This window comes from Acartia tonsa, chromosome 3, assembly GCF_053477335.1.
Source record: "Acartia tonsa isolate MP-2025a chromosome 3, ASM5347733v1, whole genome shotgun sequence".
In the NCBI taxonomy this organism is placed as follows: domain Eukaryota; kingdom Metazoa; phylum Arthropoda; class Copepoda; order Calanoida; family Acartiidae; genus Acartia; species Acartia tonsa.
In genome coordinates, this window is record NC_137262.1 from 34,587,287 (window position 1) to 34,608,764 (window position 21,478).

The following is a 21,478-nucleotide window of genomic DNA, read 5'->3' on the forward strand; positions in this document are numbered from 1 at the left end:
AGTTTTTTGCCGAAGCTTAAGATTTCGATTACTACTGAACTGATTGAGTTCTCAATATCAGGGAAGTATCAAAGGATATTGTAATTTATTTTGCGTGGGATGGATTTTGGCTATTTTCTACCCTTCCCTATCCCTTGGATACACTGACTAGTGTTATATTGTAATAGTTTCTTGAAATCTAAAATTAACTTTTTAACAAGATGACTTAATATATTCAAGGAAAATTACTCTCAAAATTAGGTTGACGATTCAAAAGCTTCTACAGGATCAATAAATCATTTAAATATCTAAAAATAAAATTTATTAACTTTTCTCTTTAATGGCTTATTTAACTAAAAAACTTTCTGATTTATAAATTTTTTATAAATATATTTAGATAATATATAAAATTGTTTACAAACAAACGTTTAACAATTGATTGAGTATTAAAATGTGAAAAATATTAAAATAGCCAAAAAAAACTTCTAAAAAGCGGTCCGACCGCTATGGATGTTGAAAAGTTAATTATCCTCCTTAATGATGGAAATGTTAACAACAAATTTCAGTCTTCTATTTTAAATAGCAGCGGAAAAAATCACACTTCCCTCCTAGCGTTACAGACTGACTATCGGACGGACAAACATACCTATTTAATTATTGAGTAGTTTCGCTACTAAAAGATAATGTTTAGAACATTTAAAATAAATAAAAATAAAGATATTCGTAAAACAAAACAAATTTTGTTCGTTAAACACGTTGTTAAAATCTAAATGCAGCTGAATTATTTTAGGCTTTCTGTTTTTTTTTTAAATCTTACACATCTATAATCTATATTAAAAAGTAGAACGTTGTCTCTCAAAAGCTTAAGATCTCGGTAGCCACAGTAAACACAGAAACTGATCCTTAGGTGGTTATTAGCAATTTTCTTGAGGGTTGGGACATCCTCCCCCCCCCCCAAAAAAAAAAAAAAATGCTCCATCCTATTTCTTGATTTTGATAAAATAATATCTATTTGTATTTTGGAAAAATATTAAAATTAACTTTTTAATTCGTTTAATTAACATTTCAGTCTAGCTTCGAAACCGCTGAATTAAAACCGGTTCTAAGCCATATAAAAAAAATTATGTATCGAATTATAGCCACATTTCTACGAATATTAAAATGTAAATCATAATAATAATAACTATTTTGTTAGCTCTGGCCTTCGGCCCCTGGGGACTAACAAAACTGGTTTTCATCATATAATTTTATATTTCAATATCGGCGAAAAGCTGTTTATAATAAGATAAAGAAAAATAACTATTATTTTTAATTTTAATAAATAAATAAACATAAAATATGGTTATATAAAGAAAGAAATTTTTTCATTTACGTCTTTTCGGCTCGTAAACATATATTTTTAATAAATTATCACCAGAAAAAATATAACTTACTAGATTTTAATTAAATTTCTTGTTTAAACTTTAAGAAATTATAAAATGCTAAAAATGTCATTGATTTAATTTGATATAATGTTGGCATTAGGGGAATGTCTTGGCCTAAAATTAAGAATATTGTATTTTAACAGTCGTTATTTTTGTTTTATTTTTTGTTACATAATTGGGATAAATGTGAATGAATAACATTATAATTTGATTATTAAGAAATTATAATAGAATAAGATAGCTCCCATCCTTTCATATAAAGTAGTAAGGTTATTTTTGTCTGTAGCATAAAAATACGGTAACTACTTAACAAATTGAGTTCTCCATATAAGGTAATTTTCAAATATATCCTGGGATGGTTTTAGGCAATTTTTAGCCTTCTCTACCTATTCGAATACAGAGCTCCAATATGCTAGGAGTGCAGCCACTTGTTAATTTATAAACTATCTATCTATCTCTGTAACATTTACCTGTTCTTTTCAGATTGGAGCGCCTCAAGTATTTCAATGGAATATTTTGATTGACAAGCCCGACGACTTGTTTAATCATACACACTTAGAAAAGGTTTGATTTTATAGCTATTCTATGTATTTAGATATGTATTGAATAATATCAAAAAGAAAGATCATAGAAATTCTAAGCTATTGGTTTATCTCAAAGTACATAGTCGAACACACAAACCCACAAGATAAATTTTGAAATAAATTGAAAATATTTTTTTGTTGGTTATTTATTACTTTAGGTTAGGTTAGGTTGTATTAAGAAAATAGTAGCCCTGCAGGGTTAGTACCCATCGCGAGGGATTAGGCATAGAAAAAAAATGCCGTAGTATTTCTAAAAATTACAAGGGGTATCAGTTCACGCAAGCCTCTTTGAGGGAAAAGATATTTCATATTTTAAATTAAAAATTGCGTGAATTTTATGAAATTGCATATTTAAAAAAACCTTTAATTTTTCGTCTATCACTCAAGGTGTATTTTTTGGTCAGGTTACTGGAACAGAACTAAGTTATATATTTGACATAACAAGACTGAATCATTCATCCTGGATACCAGATTGTGATAACTCAAACTTTACAGATCGTTACACATTTTCCATACAGGTATAGTTCTCAAACTTTACAGATCTTTATACATTCTTCATACAGGTACAGTACACAAATCCTATAATTTATAGTAATACTTTATGTATGAAGCTTAAGATCTCGGAAATTGATAGTCCAAATTAGCTGTAGTGTCCAAGCAAGCTTTAGGATATTTTCTTGACAGCAACCGAACACCCCTAGACTAGAGGTAAAGCAACTAGTGTAAAGTAAAGCAGCCGCAAGCTTGCAGCAGTAAAAGCCACTTATTGATTGCTAATAAAAGCCCTTTACCAAAAAAATTACCTCATAATGGGGCTATTCACCATGACACTCTATCGTCAGGTCCAACAATCCTGGAGAGACTCTACAAAGTGTCAAAAAAAATTAGCCGTGGGACGTCAAAAGATCATTTTTTTGGACTCTTTGTAGAGTTTCAATGAAAGTCTGTATTTAAACCACAAATAAACTTTTAAAGATATGATATTTTGTTTTTAGGCGTTAGTTAAAGATAAAAATGAATACGTGTTTGAATCTGATTGGAGTGAACGTGGCTTCTCACCACCCTTCTGTGCTGGTGAGATGGATAGATAGATAGATAGATAGATAGATAGATAGATAGATAGATAGATAGATAGATAGATAGATAGATAGATAGATAGATAGATAGATAGATAGATAGATAGATAGATAGATAGATAGATAGATAGATAGATAGATAGATAGATAGATAGATAGATAGATAGATAGATAGATAGATAAAATTATAATTTTAATCTAAGTTAATATGTTTGATTAAATTCTTATTTTTATCAACCCCAAGTCAAAAAACAAAAATACTTCTGAAAACAAAAGATTATGAATTATAACTATTGAAGTAGATCAAATTCTTTTGATTTATCATTCTTTTGTTTTGATGAATAAGAACAGTAGTTTTTCACTATCACAATTGAATGAATAAATACATTTTAGGAATGGCCACACCTATCTACCTAGTTCTGATTATCTCAATTGGCGCCATTTCTGCTGTTCTCGTCTCATCATTGGTCGTCTTTCTTGTCTTCCAATGGTTTCATTGGAGGAAATCATTGTTTGACAAGATCGGAGAGGATTTGGATGGCAGGTTCGATCCTACAGACAGGGATGTGGAGCCAGACCTGCCAGATGATTGTTCTGGAGCTTTCCAGGTAATTTAATTATCATAATTGGTATAAAATACATTGTTTTGAAGTGAAGAAACTAATGTAACTAGATCCTTACATAAAAGTAACAGTATGCCTATATGTGTGTGAGAAGCGCTAAAGTATCTCGCTAAACTCTGAACCAATTTAGTTCTTCTTTACAGGAAAACTTTTCATATGTCCATGGAAGGTTTATAAACATTATTTTTTTACTTTTTTCTGGGGGGGGGGGGGGCTAAACATACTAGACGGGGATAATAACACCCCCCAAAAAAAAACACTTTTCGTGGTGCCTGAGGCAACCATAGCGAAGGGGCAAACTTTTTAATGTGAGGGAAGTACACACCCCTTACCCCCAGGCCCCCCCCCCACCCCCCAATCGTGAACGTCCTAGCTGAATACACTTAAAGGAAAAAATATTTTTAAAAATTAGAAAATTGAGATTCAAATAGTATTAAAGTGATTGATATATGTATGTTCAGAATTTGTAAATAACTAATGGAATACAAAAAAAAACTTTTATTGCAGATAAAATACTTCTCAATCAAAAACTTTTGACAGTTAGAATTAGGGAAAAAACACAAAAAGATTTACTTATTTATACAATAAAGTTTTTTTTATATTATTTCCCATATAAAACATTTTCAAAGCTTAAAGTAATACCTTATCTAATTCGTTGGCTTAAAATCTTGATTTTTTTTAAAAATAGGCCTGTACTAAGTATTTGTTTTAAACCTTTTAATGTACTAATTTTAATCTGTGGTTGTTTATTATAATACAAGAATAAGGTATAACCAACAAGCGAATTAAATCTAAAATATTATTTGGGGGGAAATGGAGAGGTCGTCATTTTTACGATGTGTTGCCCCCCATCGACAGCGGAAAAACACGTATAGGTTTCGCAATTTTTGTCCGAATCAATTGTATTGTTAGTATAAGCTGATTATAATAGGGCGAACATCAATTTATCGGCCATAAGTGGTGTGGGAGGGGTTTCTTTTTTATTTTCTTTTTTAATTTGTGTAATCTGATGTATTGGACAAAATTTTTGGTGGTAAAATGAGGGGTTTAAGGGGTTTAAACATCTCTTTAAACGTCTATGATGTACAAATTATTTTTTGTAGTAAAATTTGCTTGAATCATTTTTCGTATATTTTTATTTTTATTATAAAAATAAAGATATTTTTTTTATTTTTCTTTTTACAGAAACCTTGATGGAAAATTTTGATTTATCAGCATATTTCGTATTTTGTTTATCTTTAATATTCTTCAAATTTTTTAAAGTTAAGCTTTTCTATAATAAGGATAGGTCCGTATGTAACGGATAGCTTTTTTATGTTAATTTAGGCATGTTTGAATTGTTCTATCGATTTCAAACTTTGCATGATGAGTCCTGTAGTAGTTAGGTACCTCTAAGAAAGCGTAGCAACTCTATACCAGAATGTCCGTACGTCCATTTAAAACATGTTGATTTTTTACTTTTTTACAACAATTTTTATGTGATATAATCATTCGATTGATCTGATTTTTGGAGTAATGATTTCTATCACAATAAGGTACAATATTATTAGCAAAGCAAGTCCTAAAAATTTCAGTATGTCCTTAAACAGTATTCTGTATTTTAGAAGTTTTGCAACAAATTTATTATAACTTTGTCAAAACTATAAATATATTTATATATTGTATATTTAGTTCTGACACTCTACATGAGTTAATGTACGTCTGTCATACCATTTCAGAGCTTCGCTTTTATGGATGTTGTCATGCTTGTTATTTATTAAAGTTAAATTGAAAAGAAAAATGTGTTTCTCGTATTCATTCAAATCCGCTGGATAGGAACCGGTTCTCATCCATACGAAAAAACTATGTCTAGCATCGTATTATATCCAGCTTTCTACGAATATAAAAATGTACAATCATAAGATTAAAACCAGTTATTTTAGCCCGTGCCTTCGGCACCTCGGGGCTAAAAAAACTTCAACATATAATGCTAATAATAGTCGGATTAGAAAATTATAAAATTTAGTTTTGAAAAGGTTGAAGTTTTTTATCTAAATTTTCCGTAGTCTTTAAAAAAAATCTTTCCATTCCTTTTTTTTATTCTGAATCAATATTTATATTTTATTCATGTATGTAGGTTAGATTTCAAAAGTTTTCCCTTGGTTTTTGAATGTTAAAAGTTATTTAATTAAAAACAAGGATGACAGCATCATGTAATATGGATAAGGAGATTTGTTGAAGTCAATAATAGATTTATAGGGAAAAAATCACGAAACAATTTTTTATAGCAGCAGAGAAAATCCAATTTCCCAATTATGATTACGGACTGATTAATGTACGGACAGACAATTTGAATTATAGAGTAGCTTCGCTACTATATAGAAAGCATAAAGCCAATAACAACATATTAATAAGGAATATTGAATGTAAATTTCAAGGTCTGAGATTAGGCATATAAAAATTAAACTTTTATAAGATTTAATTTATTGTTGTCAACAAAAAGTTAATAAAAATGTATAAAAAAAACATTCGAATTGTGTTAAAGATTAATATTTGACGCTATCCCATGCATATACAATTTTCTAAGCTTGTTTATAAGTTAATGGTTCCTTGGCTTTACAATTTAAATACATGGAAACTCTATGATAACAGTATACAGTATGATAATAAAAACATTCATGTTATCTCATTTGAGTATATTTTAACTGAAGGAAAAGTTAAGATTTTATACCCTTGTCTGTAACCGCAGGATGCGTGATGATTTTAAAGTCATGTTCATCAAGTTTTCTGCATTTTTTAATTTCCTTTTCTTCTTTTACATTAGAGTTTCATTCGAGTGCTGATTAAAAATGATGATAACAAACTTTTTGCTGGAAATTGCAGCTGATAATAATTTTGGTGGGGTAATCACCCCTCACACCCCTGCCTCTTTCCATGTTAATTCTACCCTGGGGTAAATCAGAAAGCCCATTTAAAATGTGTTGATCATTAAACTTTTTTTACATTTATTTCTTATTTGATATAAATATCCCATTCTTTTGAGTTTTGGAATATTGGGCAACTAGTTACTATTTAATAAGCAAAGCACCCCAATAATCAAGTTCTGAAAATTTTGCTTAAAATTTTGTTTATTCTACATTGCCATACTAAAATAGTTATTTCTCCCATCGTATTATAAACAGCTTTCCTCGGATATAAAATGTACAATTAAAAAACTGGTTTTAATCGGATGATTGTAATTTTTATATTCGTAGAAAACTGGATATAATACGATACTAGACAAAATTTTTCAGTATAGCTGAGAACCAGTTCTAATCCACCGAATATTAATCGGTTTCGAAGCGATACGGGAACATCTTTTAGGCCACTCAACATTAGTTCAATTGTCTACCAAAACATAAAACCTGATCGAAAAATGCACATATGTACAGTATTTAATTTGCATACATTTTGTGTGCAAAAAGGAAGAACAATGTCGTAATAGTTTGTCATTTTTTTCTGTTAAACTCAGGGATCTCAAGGGATAATACAATGGACGAAAAATTTATATGCATTCCTAATGATAATTAACAAATTACTCCTTCTGCAGGTTAAGATTATTAGTTGAAAAGTTTGAATACTTTTAGTTTAAGCCAACCAAAATTTTAATAAAAGTATCCATAAAATGTTTGAGGCAAAAGAATTATTACTATTATTTTTTCATTTTTGGTTTAAACCGCAAACATTGGCTGTAAGAGATTATTTTGTTTATTATAATGTGGGATGCACATATTTTCAGCAGTATTTATAATTTTTAAGTCTATAGGGAAGTATCATCATTGTCTTAATTCAATCTTCATCATTTTAGGATGACAAATCTCGGGATCTAAGAAAAAATCTTCTATCAACCAAGTCTTCTGAATTTTTGTCCAAGGTAATTAATATATTCTTAGCTATTTGATGACAAAAAAAGAATTTTCTTCAAATTAATCTACAATTCTTAATGGTTTATAAAAAGGCAAAAAAAGTATTATATTTTCTGTATGCTCATGTATTACTTAGACTCTAAGTAAATTGAAATATTTTTTCACTGTCAGAAAAGTTAGAGGCAGTGTAGTTTTATTTGTTACACATTTCTCCTCGACAGAAATACCGTATTATGGACAGCTTTCTGCAGATATTAAAATGAAAAATCCTAAGATTAAAACTAGTTTTGTTTAATGGGCTGAAGGCTCGGGCTAACAAAACTGGTATTAATTAATTAATGTTATGATTTTTATTTTAAAATTCGTGGAAAATTGCCTGTATTACGATGGTATACATAATTTTTCAGTATGGCTTAGAACCGGTTCTAATCCAGCAGATATTAGTCGGTTTCGAAGCTACACTGGAAAAAAGTTTATCTTAAAAGAGATCAAATGTATGTTTTTATTTGTTGTAATAAGCATATTTCCTGTTCCAACAATGTAATCAAAATATTTTTTAAATTAATCTTTTCTTGAATATTGAATTTTTGTATCTAGATACATGGATCTAAAGGGATAAGACTATGGGCGAAACTTTGACGTACAATGATAATACATAAGATTACCACTTTTGTAGCGTAAAATAAACTTTCGAACTCTTAACTTATAATCACAATTCACTAAAATCCCCAAAGTTGTTAGGCAAACAAATAAGAAAACGTCATTGTAAAACTTTGAGGACTAGTTTAATTAATCTGTCAATTGTCCCCTCTCTATCTCTTTAATCTGGATGACTTTCAACATTTAATGTATTTTCTTTAAGATGTAATTATTGTCGATAATTATTCGAATGAAAACAATTGTCCTTGTTAAAAATCGTATGTCGTTTTGTGTTGACACTGAAGGATCACGGAAATGAAATTTCTATTCCAAATGTAAAATATGTAAACATGAAAATAAATGAACATGGTTATGAGCACAAAAATTTCACAATTTTATTCAAAAAACAACATTTTTTTCTAGTTTTTAAAGAAAACTGTATGCATTTAAATGCTGATGTATGCATATTGCATATATTTTAAAAAAATTAAAATCCTATGTGAAACGTTTTGAAGAAGAAATTACCCCTTAGAAAAGAGATGGGGTAGAGACTATTTCCTGACGTCAATAGAATAGGTAGGCCAAAAGCAGTGACATCTATCTCCATTTTGCTAGGACACTATAGAGTATAGACAGCTACGATAAAAAGTTTTTAATTTTTGATAATAAAAGAAACTGCTAATGTTTATATTGTATACTATCGATTACGCCTCTTGAGGCCTCTAGAGGTCCTTAGATTTTAGTTTTAAAAAGAAAACCTTCGGCACTTTTTTACAAAGGAAAGTCCAGTAAGTAATACATTGGCGATTTCTCTTTGGAGGGTGTTGGTACCATTCCCAGAACCTATGAGAAGCTACATTATAAAGGAAAACCATATCAGTTTAGCGGTTAGCTAGATCCTTTGGTACAAACGGACACAAAGAGATCATGTTACTTTATCATAAGGATAGGACAAACCTTACTACCTAGATTAAGAAGAACCACAAGATATGTTGAACTAATAACTGCACTCAAGTTTAACCAGGACATTTAACTAACACTTTATAATCACGTTCTCTCATTCGTTGGCTCAAATAAAAAAAAAATATATTTAGGTGCCTCGACAATCCAGCAGTGGATATGATTCTATTCCAGAGGATTTGAACACCAAGCTGACCCAGCAACTTGATCAATATATTGATGGAGATAATGACAGTCTTAATGATGATGATTCTCAAAATGATGACGATCTTCAAGGAACACTTTACGAATTTTGTTCATAAAATATAGATTCTTATTGTTGAAATAAATTTTACTCATTTTTATGGATTACGCAGTACGAGTTTTGAAACTTTGAGGTGCAGAATTATTTGAATGCCATTGTCTCTCTCTTTGCTATAAATAAAAGTCTTAGGTGCTAGAGGCGTAACTAATGGTATTTTTTTTATATTTATGACTATTTTATTATTTTAAATCTCTATACGATCAATACGAACATGAACATCTTTTTATTATTTCTTTATTTTCATAATCTAAAAGTAAATTGTTAAGTGTAAATGTATATTAGATATTGAAGATTCCGAATCCACCGAATCTATTGAAAATAACGCAAGTACAAGAGTAAGTGAACTGGGCTACATTGTGGCTACAGCAGCCAATACAAATTTCAGTAATACAGGTATAACATTTTATTCTTTTTTTTTATGTTCTTGAAAACTTAGAACTTTTTAAGCTAGAAGGACAAATATTTTGTTATTGAAATTAAAAATCATTCAACTATCGTTGACCAAACGTTGCCAATGTAAGAAATATTCAAAGTGTGCTGGAGACCTACAGAATCATACCTGAAAACTGATTAATCGGTTGTAATAATTGTAATTTATGGGATATTTTACTACTTTGGCCAATTTAAATGCTTTGTCGTATTTAAAAATGTGTTTGCTCAATACCTGAATTAGCCTGCAAGATTTGCTGGTATCAGGCCTGGACCCACTATTTTTTTTTAAATCTCAGTTGTGTAAAATTTCCATTTAGTGATCTATTTAATAGTCTTCTATCTTTCACACGAAGAAAAGAGATAGGCTCCTCCCCTATCAGTTTAAACCCCTAATTTCTACAAATCGTCAACATTTTAATTGCGTAGTTTTTTAGCATTTATTTCATATTGAAGGTTACAGTATGATTGCTTGTAAAGAAAATGGAGAGATGTCCCTGGTGCAAAACAAGCACGCCAGAGTTAATACCTGGAACAATGATTCCTCCAGCAGTAATTCTGGAGGCTGGCAGAGTTCTGCCACTGGATATGTCCAGCAGCCTTTGTTGTCAGGTATGCAATTAGAAATAATATTACTTTTGATAAAGCTACCAATTTATTGGAAACTATAAATTTATTTGTTACTTTTTAAAAAATATTGTTTTTGTGTTAGGTGTTAAATTAACAGCACATAAATTTATGTTTAAATTATCAGGATTATTATCTTTCCCCATGTAGTTTTAAAATAATATTATTTTTTGGGGGGGAATAGTCCCTTCCGCGACATCGCAACTTAAGGGGCGATTTGACGTATTTTTAAAATGGCTTTTTATAGGTTAATTTTTTTTATTTAATATTGGGTTAGGTGATTGCCCCACAGGGTTAGGTAATTGCCCCCGCAGGGTTGGAGCCCCCCGTAGGGGCTAGAAAGAGGAGAAAACCTACTGTTAAAAATACGAAGAGTCGCTATTTAAGGTGCGTTGTCACGAAAGGGACTATACCCATTTTTTTATCTTTCTAATTCTACTGTTCATATGTCATAATGCTTCATATTCTTTTTATAAGAAGCGGGCGGGTATCAACCCTCCCAAGACCAACTTGGACCAGAGAGTTAAAAATTACTTTGGCTGTTTTATAGTAGTAAACTATCTATATGAAACAAGGAAAGTACACTAGCCATAATAGTAGTCGAGTTAGTAGAGTGAGGGCTTTTTTGCCTGTCACCCCGTTCTATTAATGTCCGATCTTTCAGGGTTAACAATTATGATTACTAAATGTTTGATTATAGGATTATCAACAATGAATGGGCGACTACGGAGCTCCTCTACCTCAAGTTGTAGTAGTAGTTACAAAGAAGATTATCCCTACACCCTCTCCCCCACATCCCCAGACCCTTGCACACAACAACCTTTTTCCCACAGTTCTAAACTTGGATTAGAAACAAATAATTCAGGCACTGTTGGCTTATTAATGCTGTTTGGTTATTACTTTTCATGATTTAATAATTTCATGCATACTATTAGTTACAGCAAAACATGATTTTCTCAACTGCTTATAAAGATAGCTGTCCAATTTTTTCATAAAAGTATACTCTCTATGACTTGGCTGCTATATGTACTAGTCTTCTGAAAATTAATGTAAAGATGCAAATTAAACTAATGATTATATAATCAAAGATTTTCTGTCTGTCCATTTGTCTAGCTGTCCGTCTATCTGTAAAATTAAAGTTTCGTAAACTTTGTTTAAAAACCTTATTAACTATGTATTAATAAGTCAACTATAATAGGAGATTACACCAACCCCCCTAATTCCTTTACCCCTGGATCCCGCCAGCAGAGTAGCTCTGCTACAAGTCCTTATATCCTTGCTTCTGTGCCTTCTAGCCCCACCCACAATCAACCTGGAACTAACAAACAGCTTCTGGCCAATGACAGAAAATTTTCAATTATGAGTGATACTTCAATAAGGTAAATTGACGATTTCAACATAAAGGTACTAGTCGAACTTGTACCCCCCCCCCCTCAACTCTACTTTAAAAAATCTAAAATAAGGGAAGGAGTTTTTTATCTGTTTATTTATTGGTTAAATTTGGTACTGTATATTCCTGCAGGAATTAGGCACCTCATGTATAGGCCTCTCACTGGGGTGGGGAATAAACACACCCTCTCCTCTGAATGTTTAACTTTAAATGTTGCAGAGATATGTCAATGAATTACTTTTTATAATTAATATAATAGCATAACTTTAGCTTTTAAACCATGATCTCATGACCACTTACATAACTTTCTTTAAATGTTTTAATTATTTTAGATCAGCATCAACTTCAAGTTATGTCGATGCTGCGTCAATGATGACCTCACCCCAACGATTTGTCCTTCAATCCCCAACAACCAACCAACCCGTGGCACTAACAGAATTAAATGAGGGTTATGTTCAAGCCACAAGCATTGTTGTTGATAACAATAAGATTTTATTAGATAATAAAAATAGTAACGCTGGTGATACGTTTGATGATAAAAATGATAATGGTGATGAGAAGTGCCTATTGCTAGAATCGAATTCACTGAAAGAGGAAAACCAAAATATGAGAAATATGAGATATGGATATATTAGTGACATATCAAATAATGGACACATAAAGTTACAGAGTTGTCATCATTCAACGAATGTTTCAAATTTTAGTTTAGAAAATAATGAATCAAACAAGTTTGAGATTGAGTCTAGTTTGTCTCCAGATAAATTTGATTACACAAGAAATTTAGGTTGCTGCTCAGTATCTAAGCAGCCTGCGGCGAAAGTTGTTACAGGTTATGTTGCTGCTACCCTGGTTGATAGAAGGAATTCTTTACAGTCACAGGTAATAAAAAAATGGGTATAGGATATTCGTGGATATATTGACAGGGGAAAATTTGTCGTCAACTTAACTTGCTACTATGGACCTTATTTATTGGTCAGTTCGTTCATCTAGTTGGAATTGATTGGGTAAAGAGAGTGGGTGGGGAGAGGGGGTATCGTTATTTAATCTTGACGGGAGTACATACAAATCTGGTGCAACATCCAAGTAATTATATGTCGATTTCGGTCCAGCTGTTTACGAAATCTGTTTTGGCATATCCTACCCAAACACCCAACTCATTTGCAGAATAAACTTAAATTAATCATGTTAAAAATTGCTTTTGTTTAGGTTGGATTAAGTAATGTGAAAGAAATAACAGAATTGGGAACTAGACCACTATCCACTGGATATATTATGGCCACTTCAGGTAAAAAATAATCTTTAATAAGCGATTGAAGAATGGTTATTTATCCAGGGAGGGAGGGAACAGTGGGATGTTAATACATTAGTCCCAAAAGTTGTATAACAACGTTTTTATTTATATGATATATTGGTTTAGCAACTTTGAGGACTTTTGTTCGTTAGAACTGGTTAATTAAGTTGAATGTTCAACCACTAATTGTAATCTAGGGGGTAATTTTATTTATCATCATTAGGGATGTATTGTATATCAATCTATCGGCAATAGTTCTTTCCCTTTAGATCCCCGTATTTATTGCATCGTATTATATACAGCTTTCCGCGAATATGTATGACTGAGGACGGTTTTAATCCAACATTAATAATTAGTTTTGAAGCCATACTGGAATATTTTATTTCTATTATGTTAAAAATAAAAATAAATGTTTTTATAGGTTCTCCTTCTTCAAACGAGACAAGCCCAGATCTTTCACCAGAAGAAATCTATCCAGAGACACCAGACTTGTCCAGATCTGACACCCATAGTAGTGAGACAACTAGCATTATAATAAATTCTGGATATGTTACAGTGGCCAACCAACAACACCCACCAAACAACCAGGTCAAAAATAATTCATCTGAAAATGTGCAGAATGATAAATCTGATACTAATAATGATGATACAGAGTATAGACCATTATTAAAAACAAGTAATGGATATATTGCCTTTCACAAGGTTAGTCAAGCACAAAGGAGGAGAGATGAAATTCAATCTATTATGACCCCTCTTATTCTTGAAGAGGACAGTTAAAATTTTGTTAATGTATTTGTCAGGGAGAATTTTTTTATCCGAAAAAAAACTATCATCCTTTAACTTTACATAAGTCAATAATTTATTATATCATATATTATTTTATAAATAAATGTAAATTTAGATAAAGAAAAAGATAGAGCTTAAACATTTTTAGATAAAATATAACTCCCAGATTAATACTACTCAAATATGACAATCGAACTCAATGTATGATATTTTTAAAATTTTACATGATATTGTTTATGTGTATAATATTAGCTTTTTTAAAGAATAGCTGTTAGCGAAAAAATTTTATCTAGGTTTCTTTAATATATCAAATTATATATGTTTTTATTCAGAGAGGGAGGGGACACTTGTTGGCTTTTCATTTAGATTGTAATTGGTTGGTTTATTAAGTTGAATGTCTAAATGTTTCAACCACTAATTTCTATCTAAAAAAGAAATAAATTTGCCTATCAAAGTTGGAGATTTATGATTAAATTGTCTTATCCCTTTAGATCCCTGGTGTTTATTTGTAATTAAAAAAAAATTATTTCAAAATAGTAATATAAAAATCAAATGGCAATAAACTAGATATCAAAAAGCGCCTCATGTTTTATTATTTTCTTTAGTTATTAAATTACATAGCCAAACACATTTTATTTGGAGGTTTGATTCCAAATGTTTGATTTATTTTCATTTGGATTTTGACTTTTTAAATGTATTAATTAACTGAAAAACGACTGAATTTTGTACATATGTATGTGATAACTTTCATAATATGAAATTAAATTTCTGAAAACAATTTTAAGTTAAAAAGGTTAACCAGTGATAATCTTTATTTTCAATAAATATTTTTATGATGTTAAGTATTTTTGTTTGATTGATTATTAAAACAAGGAAGACAATAATAAAAAATGCGAAGCTCAACAAAAAAAGTAAGATTATTAAAAGGAAGCAGCTTATAGTGCCTAATAAAAATGACGTCATACAATTCAAATGACAAATAATAGGCCAGTAAACATTTTATTGACCAATGGTAAAATGTATACTGACATGGCATTTGTATTGTATAATGTAATTTTTTGTTAGGCACTATAAGTTGCTACATAAAAAGAGTAAGTAGATGAACCTTTTTTAACATAGTAATTTAACACACATTAAATGCTTAATTAATGCCTTTTGATGTTTATTTCTTTGTCCCTAGTTAAAAACCCTCTTTCCTCTCGAAAAGTGTTACATTAATACTTTTGTTCCATTAAAAAATACATCCAAATACTTTAGTTTTTAGGATGTTAAATACATTTTTTACATAAAAAGTGAACATTTCATTTTGTACAAAAAACCCGTAATTATGTTTCCGTCCATCAACAAATATCATGTTTAACACGAGCAATGATACAATAAAAACAAGAATGAATACATTCAACATTCACAGAGACATAAAAACGAGGAGTTTTATGTTGTACTTTCCCTCAAAGTGCCTAGCGAGAACCGACCCCCCTCCTCCTTATTTTTAAAGATAGAACCCTACAAGGCCTATACCTTCGTTGACCTAACCCTGCATGGCTGTACACTATATATCCTTACCTGAACTAAATTTTTTTAAATCAACAAAAAGCTTCCCCCATCCACATTTTCTTCAATTTATTTCCATGAGCATCTATTTTTAGGAATATTAAGGGTTAAGACGGTTGACGATTAATTGGTGTACTACACCCTTCAATTTGATAAACATAGTTTGTACCTTTTCATTTAATGAATGTATTCAAAGTTTTTAAACTTACAAAATAGTTTGGTGAAGTATAATTTACAGTACAGTAATAAATGTATAAGTAGAGATGTATAATCCAGAAAACTGCGTGGCCCAAGATGTGGAGATTCTTTTTGTCTTCTAACAAATTCCTTTCTGCTCTTTTGTGGGGACTTGTTTGTGTTCATATTTCCTACGCAAATAGCTGATTTCAAGACTGGGTATAGTCCCTTTCGTGGCAACGCACCTTAAGGGGCGATTCTTCGTATTTTTCACAGTAGCTATTCTAGTAAAAATACGACGAATCGCCCTTTAAGGGGCGTTGCCACGAAAGTGACTATTCCCCAAAGACTCATTGTAAAATAGGGACTGGATCTCCGCCCTGTTGGCAGAATTATATTTTCCATTTAGTCCTTTACCTCCAATATCACTTCCTCCCTGTATAGCTTTAGAGATAAAACAGGGAGAAATAAGAGGAAACATGTGCTTTAACGAAATTTTTCAATTCATAGTTCTTGAGAAAAAAAACACTTTCTCCTAAAGTGCCTCTGCGAACACAAGACAGCCTCCAATCACCGAATTTTGATGGATATACATATATAAGAAATAACTATGAATAGTTGTATTATTATATAAGCGCTGTAGGGGGAAGGGTCTCCTAACTCTCCGAGCCTATATAATGCCTTAAAACTGCGATTCTACCCTTTACCCAATATAATCTAGCCTAACCTAAACACACGAAAAAATACACCTCCATCATTTTCAATTCATAAATAAAGAAAGGAGTGGGGTGGGCGGGGAAATCCAGTGCTCGACTAGGAACTTTTAGCCAAAATTTCAAGTATGTATTCTTGAAATTGATAACAATTTTTGAAGAACACTTGATATTAAAACGAAAATGATTTTTTCATTATAATATTTTTTCGTGACAAATTAGGATAAGTTAAGAGTGTAACAAGGATGTTATTCGATATTTTTAAACATTTTTAATCATTTTTTATCATATTATTATTAAGTACCTATTTGTACTTAATAGTCTTCTGTCACTCGACTGCTATTTAAAATAAACTGCTGGTTTTAATTTAAAATATCCATTACCAAAAAGAAACGTCATACAACTTACTTGGTCCGCTGGTCTGGTTGTCACGCTATAAAAGACAAAAATATTTATTTTTTAAAGGTTTTGTGATGGATAATTGTTTGATAATAAAATATGGCCTCACTTTCTTTTTCTATAAATTTCATGTTTTAGTTCATTAAATAAATGTATGAGTATAAATGTATAACCCAGACAAATACCTGCTTCCAGTTATAGGGACCTTTTTAGCCTACAAGCAAATTGCTTTCTGCTCTTTGTAGAGACATGGCTGTGTTAATGTTTCCAACTCCATTGGCTGATATTCAAAGACCCAATTAAATATCTGCACAGCGTCCCCGCTCCGTGAACTTATAGTTATTAAATCCTACTGCCTCTATTCTTTAACTGTAATCGTTAGAAAATTAATAAAATCATGAAAAATTAAATAAAAGATGATTCAAGAATTGTGTTCTTCAAATGCCTACATAACAATTCATATATACTGTAGGTATCTTTCCAACATGTAGAGTTCAAACAATCTATAATATAAAGTAGCTTGATGTCTGTCCGTCCCTCCGTCTGTCTGACCCTGAACCGATAGGATTTTACTCTTCAGGGAATATATCTACTGGTCCTGTGGTGGTTTCAAGCAATTTTTTTTGGTGGGGGGTGAAACACCCCAGCCCCCCAAAAAGCCGCTACATACAATAAAAAGCATAATTCTTAAAGTTTAAATAGATTATTCTACAATTATATCAATTAGAATATGCTACAAATCCTTAAGTCTTTTCATTTATATAAACAGGTAAAAAATTCTATAAATTTATTGTTTGATAAATTTAGTAACCATTCTAAATATATAGTTTGTATGTTAAAAATAAAGTAACACAATAGAGGGGGAAGGTGTTAAAGAACTGTATGTCCCAACATCGACTTTTAATTGGGTCTTTGAATATGAGCCAATAGCGTCCAAAATATTAATACAGTCAAATCGATACAAAGGAGTATAAAGCAATTTGCTAGCAGACAAAAAGGTCCCCAACACTGGATCCAGGTAGTTGTCTGGGTTATACATCTATATGAACTAAGATGAACTAAACCAGCTGAAGCAAACTGACTTTAATCTTGATATTGGTTGAAGTGTGTGAACACTGAGTGAGGGTGTCTTCTCTAATTCTTGGGTGGTCCTCATTAGTTTAAAAAAACAATAGAGATTGTAGATAATAAAGCTAACATAAATTCAAATCAAGTAAAATCCTTTCATCCATTAAAAGCCAAAATCCTTTCAATATTTCCTTAGGTTAATGTTTTTTTGTTGTAACTTTCATAAAAAATAACCCCTAAAAAGTTTTATAATATACCTAAAAGTTATAAATTATGAAAAAAATCTTGAGAGCCCATCCAACTTATTGGACTAAATCCATCAAGCAATTTTCAATATATTTTAAACGAAAAAAAACTTTTAGCTTTTAGTTAGTAAAGCAAATCTGACAGTCTATAGACATTAGATGTCTATTGCCTAAATTTTACCAAACATCTAAAATGCTTGAGACGTAACCATGTAAAATTTGGCGCGGTTTTTGCGTACAAAATTTACCCGGTAAAACTTGGATGTATTTTGTTGACATAGAAATTGTTATCATCAGTTTTTTTATTAAAATTATGTGTTAAGTATTATATTTATTAACTACTAATATAGCACTTATGTTTATTTTTAGACTAGAAACTTTTTTACAACTTCAATATGTAAATACTAACTTCCATTTTAAATGTTAAAATTTTTTTAAGTAAGTATAATTAAGTGTTTTTTTTCTAGGAACTATTTATAAAACCTTCAAATTACACAAGGGAAGTAGGGCGGATTCAATATTGGTTCAGCAGTTTGCAAGATCTTTCAATTACTGACAAAAACATATTTATTTGGGTATTAAAATTTAAATAGTCATGGAATTAAAAAATACAAGATGCAAATACAATTAAAATTACTGTAACAATAAACAACCTTAATTCTAGTCAGTTCTGCCCGGGTATTCATAAATAAATAACTATGGATCTGTCTACTTTGCCCATAATAGATTAAACAAAGGTATCCTGGATCCTTTTAAACTTATAGAACTTAGTATCGTCAAAATAGAAATAAAATAAAATAAAGACAAACATGTACACAGACAAATATACAAAATGTTGATCTAATAACATCTTAAATGTATAACAGGATTGGATGAAGACTAAGAGTAAATGATACATTAAGATTAAGAACGCGTAGTGTGGAGCCAAATTATCAAAAAACACAAAACACATCAATTGCTTTATGACCTAAAGATCTTTAAGATGGTCTTATTTTTTTAGGGGTGATTTGGCATCTAGATAACTTCATGACATTGCAATATAACCTTTATTTTGTGTTTTTGGTTGTGTTGGTACTCTATATATTTTCTCAGTCTGTCAGTCTAAGACGTTGTTTGAGGATGGTTGGTTTATAAAAAGCTTATTTAATACTGAAATTAATAAGAATCAACAATATATATAGGATGTACCTCGATATATTGTCAGGGGCAAATATTTCTTCAAATTTATTGGACATTTCGTTCATCTAGTAGAAGGGGAAGGGATGAGGTAAAGAGATTGGAAGGAGGGTATAGTTATTTTAGCCAGCTGCGAGCATCCCTTTATCAGAGTTTATAAAAATTTTGTGCAAGTATATTTTTTTAATCAACTAGATATAGATATAGCTAACTACTTAGAATTAGATGATGTATGAACATTAGAATGTTATCCAAACTCTGAAGATAATTAATGGCATTGTCCCCAGAATATAGGGGCTTCGTTCCTTGATCCTGGAAAAACGGACGGATAAACAAACATCCCTCTACATTGTAATAGATTGTTAATATATGAGTAGAATGACATCACGTTGCTTTTTTTCAATATACGACAAATACAATAAATAGACCATGGTACAATAGACTGAAAATACTTTGAAGCATGAAATTTCAAGTTTTAAGTTTTGAGACTGTTAAAATAAACTTTGAACCAAAAAAAAATATAAATTAAGTTATTTTTAATATCAAAAAAACTTTTGTTTGGTTAACTTTCTTGGGTATTAGATAATTTCTTTCAACATATAATATGTAGGTGATTTCTTTAAAAATACAAAAATATGAAAGATCTGGAGATTTCAAACTCTAACTTATCTCAAATAATAATGTGCACTTATATTTTCCTTTCTTTTCGTAATTTTTATTTTGCAACTATATCACAGGGACACGGGGGTTAATATCTTGATCCATTATGAGCCAAATGAGCCAAAGCCAATACAACTAAAAATCCAATTATCTCAGAACTCTGAAGAGTTGGCAAACTATTGAAATATGGCTTTAATTATCCAAAATTAAGCTGCCATGTGTGTTGCTTAAAATTGCAGTTGCCGCATGGCTTCAGCTCGGTTACGGCTTCATGTTGTTTACTAACAGCTGCTGTTGACCCAAAAAATTTGAGCTGACAAAACTGCGGGCAAAAACCAGACCATTTAATTTTATATCTAAATCTTTATATCCAAAATCCCCTACTTGTTTCACTGTCATGAAATATCAGGATGCGCTTAGACAATTTTGGATGAAAGAAAGGCGGATTTTTATCTAAATCTTGCATAGAAAGAGAAATTAAAAAATGAGAAAAAGAGTTATTGTTATTGTAGTTACTGCAGATTTTCCAGGATTTTTAATTCATGTGTTACTTAGGATATTTTGAAGAGATTAGACAATTACAATAAACAAAATTATCAATTCTGCAGTTAGCTTAAAGTTTGGAAACTGTTAGTTTGAATCAACTAAATAATTTTCAATGTTTTGGAGCAGACGAATGAAATAAAAACATGTACATAAAAAAACTTTGTGTATCAGTACGTTTTCAATTCCTGTGTCCCCCTCTCCCCTTAATTTCTTCGGAATAAGACTTTATGGTTATGAGCCTGTTTAAATTAATTTTTTGGGTGAGTGTAGGTCAATCATATAAGGGAAAGGGCTTAGAATAATATTTACCTAACCAATAAAATGAAGGTCGGAGATTTCAAAACACAGTACATTACATTTTCAAATTTAAAATTTCACTTTTATGATGGCCTTAACCTTTCTCTAAAACTGTAATTTCCCTCCAATGCTCAATAACTGGTATGTTCAAAAAAAGATGTCTCATATATCCAGGGTTCTAAGACAATGGCCCATAAATTGATGTACACCAACAATGATGCAAAACAAAATTACCCCTTCTACAGATATCAATTAGTGGTTGAAACATTTGAACCAACCAATTAAAATGTAATGATTGGCCCCAAAAGTAGTGAGCCAACGAATAAGGAAATGTTATTATAAAACATTGGGGACTTGTGTAAAAGACAGCGCAAACTTTTATGACCATGTTATCTTATTCCTACTTTGAGTACTTTTATTGAATTTTGATTGGTTGGTTTTAAACTAGTAGTGTCCAAACTTTTTAACCAATAATATTATTCTACAGAATTTAATAAACTTATCCATTGTCTTGTCCTAAGGATCGCAGAGTTGTTTTTCTGTCATTTTTATATTTAAGGATGGCTTTTTCTTTGCCATTAGTAGGTCTACATCAAGGTTTATATAAGATTTAGATAATTAGTCTCAGGGATCTATAGAGATAAGCCAAT

At 30.7% G+C, this 21,478-nt stretch overlaps 1 protein-coding gene across 1 annotated transcript in view; it reads left to right on the forward strand.

Annotated features, from left to right (window-relative positions):
- Positions 1–14,838, forward strand: part of LOC145314852 (uncharacterized) — a 68,399-nt gene extending 53,561 nt beyond the window's left edge. The window contains exons 24-36 of the mRNA XM_080154933.1: positions 1,887–1,967; positions 2,392–2,505; positions 2,983–3,061; positions 3,457–3,671; positions 7,513–7,578; positions 9,304–9,463; positions 9,756–9,866; positions 10,359–10,514; positions 11,230–11,394; positions 11,728–11,908; positions 12,252–12,798; positions 13,126–13,204; positions 13,632–14,838. Coding sequence (XP_080011059.1) covers positions 1,887–1,967; positions 2,392–2,505; positions 2,983–3,061; positions 3,457–3,671; positions 7,513–7,578; positions 9,304–9,463; positions 9,756–9,866; positions 10,359–10,514; positions 11,230–11,394; positions 11,728–11,908; positions 12,252–12,798; positions 13,126–13,204; positions 13,632–13,987 — 2,310 coding nt within the window. The 3' untranslated portion in view covers positions 13,988–14,838. The remainder of the gene's footprint in view (positions 1–1,886; positions 1,968–2,391; positions 2,506–2,982; positions 3,062–3,456; positions 3,672–7,512; positions 7,579–9,303; positions 9,464–9,755; positions 9,867–10,358; positions 10,515–11,229; positions 11,395–11,727; positions 11,909–12,251; positions 12,799–13,125; positions 13,205–13,631) is intronic.
- Positions 14,839–21,478: the final 6,640 nt, after the last annotated feature.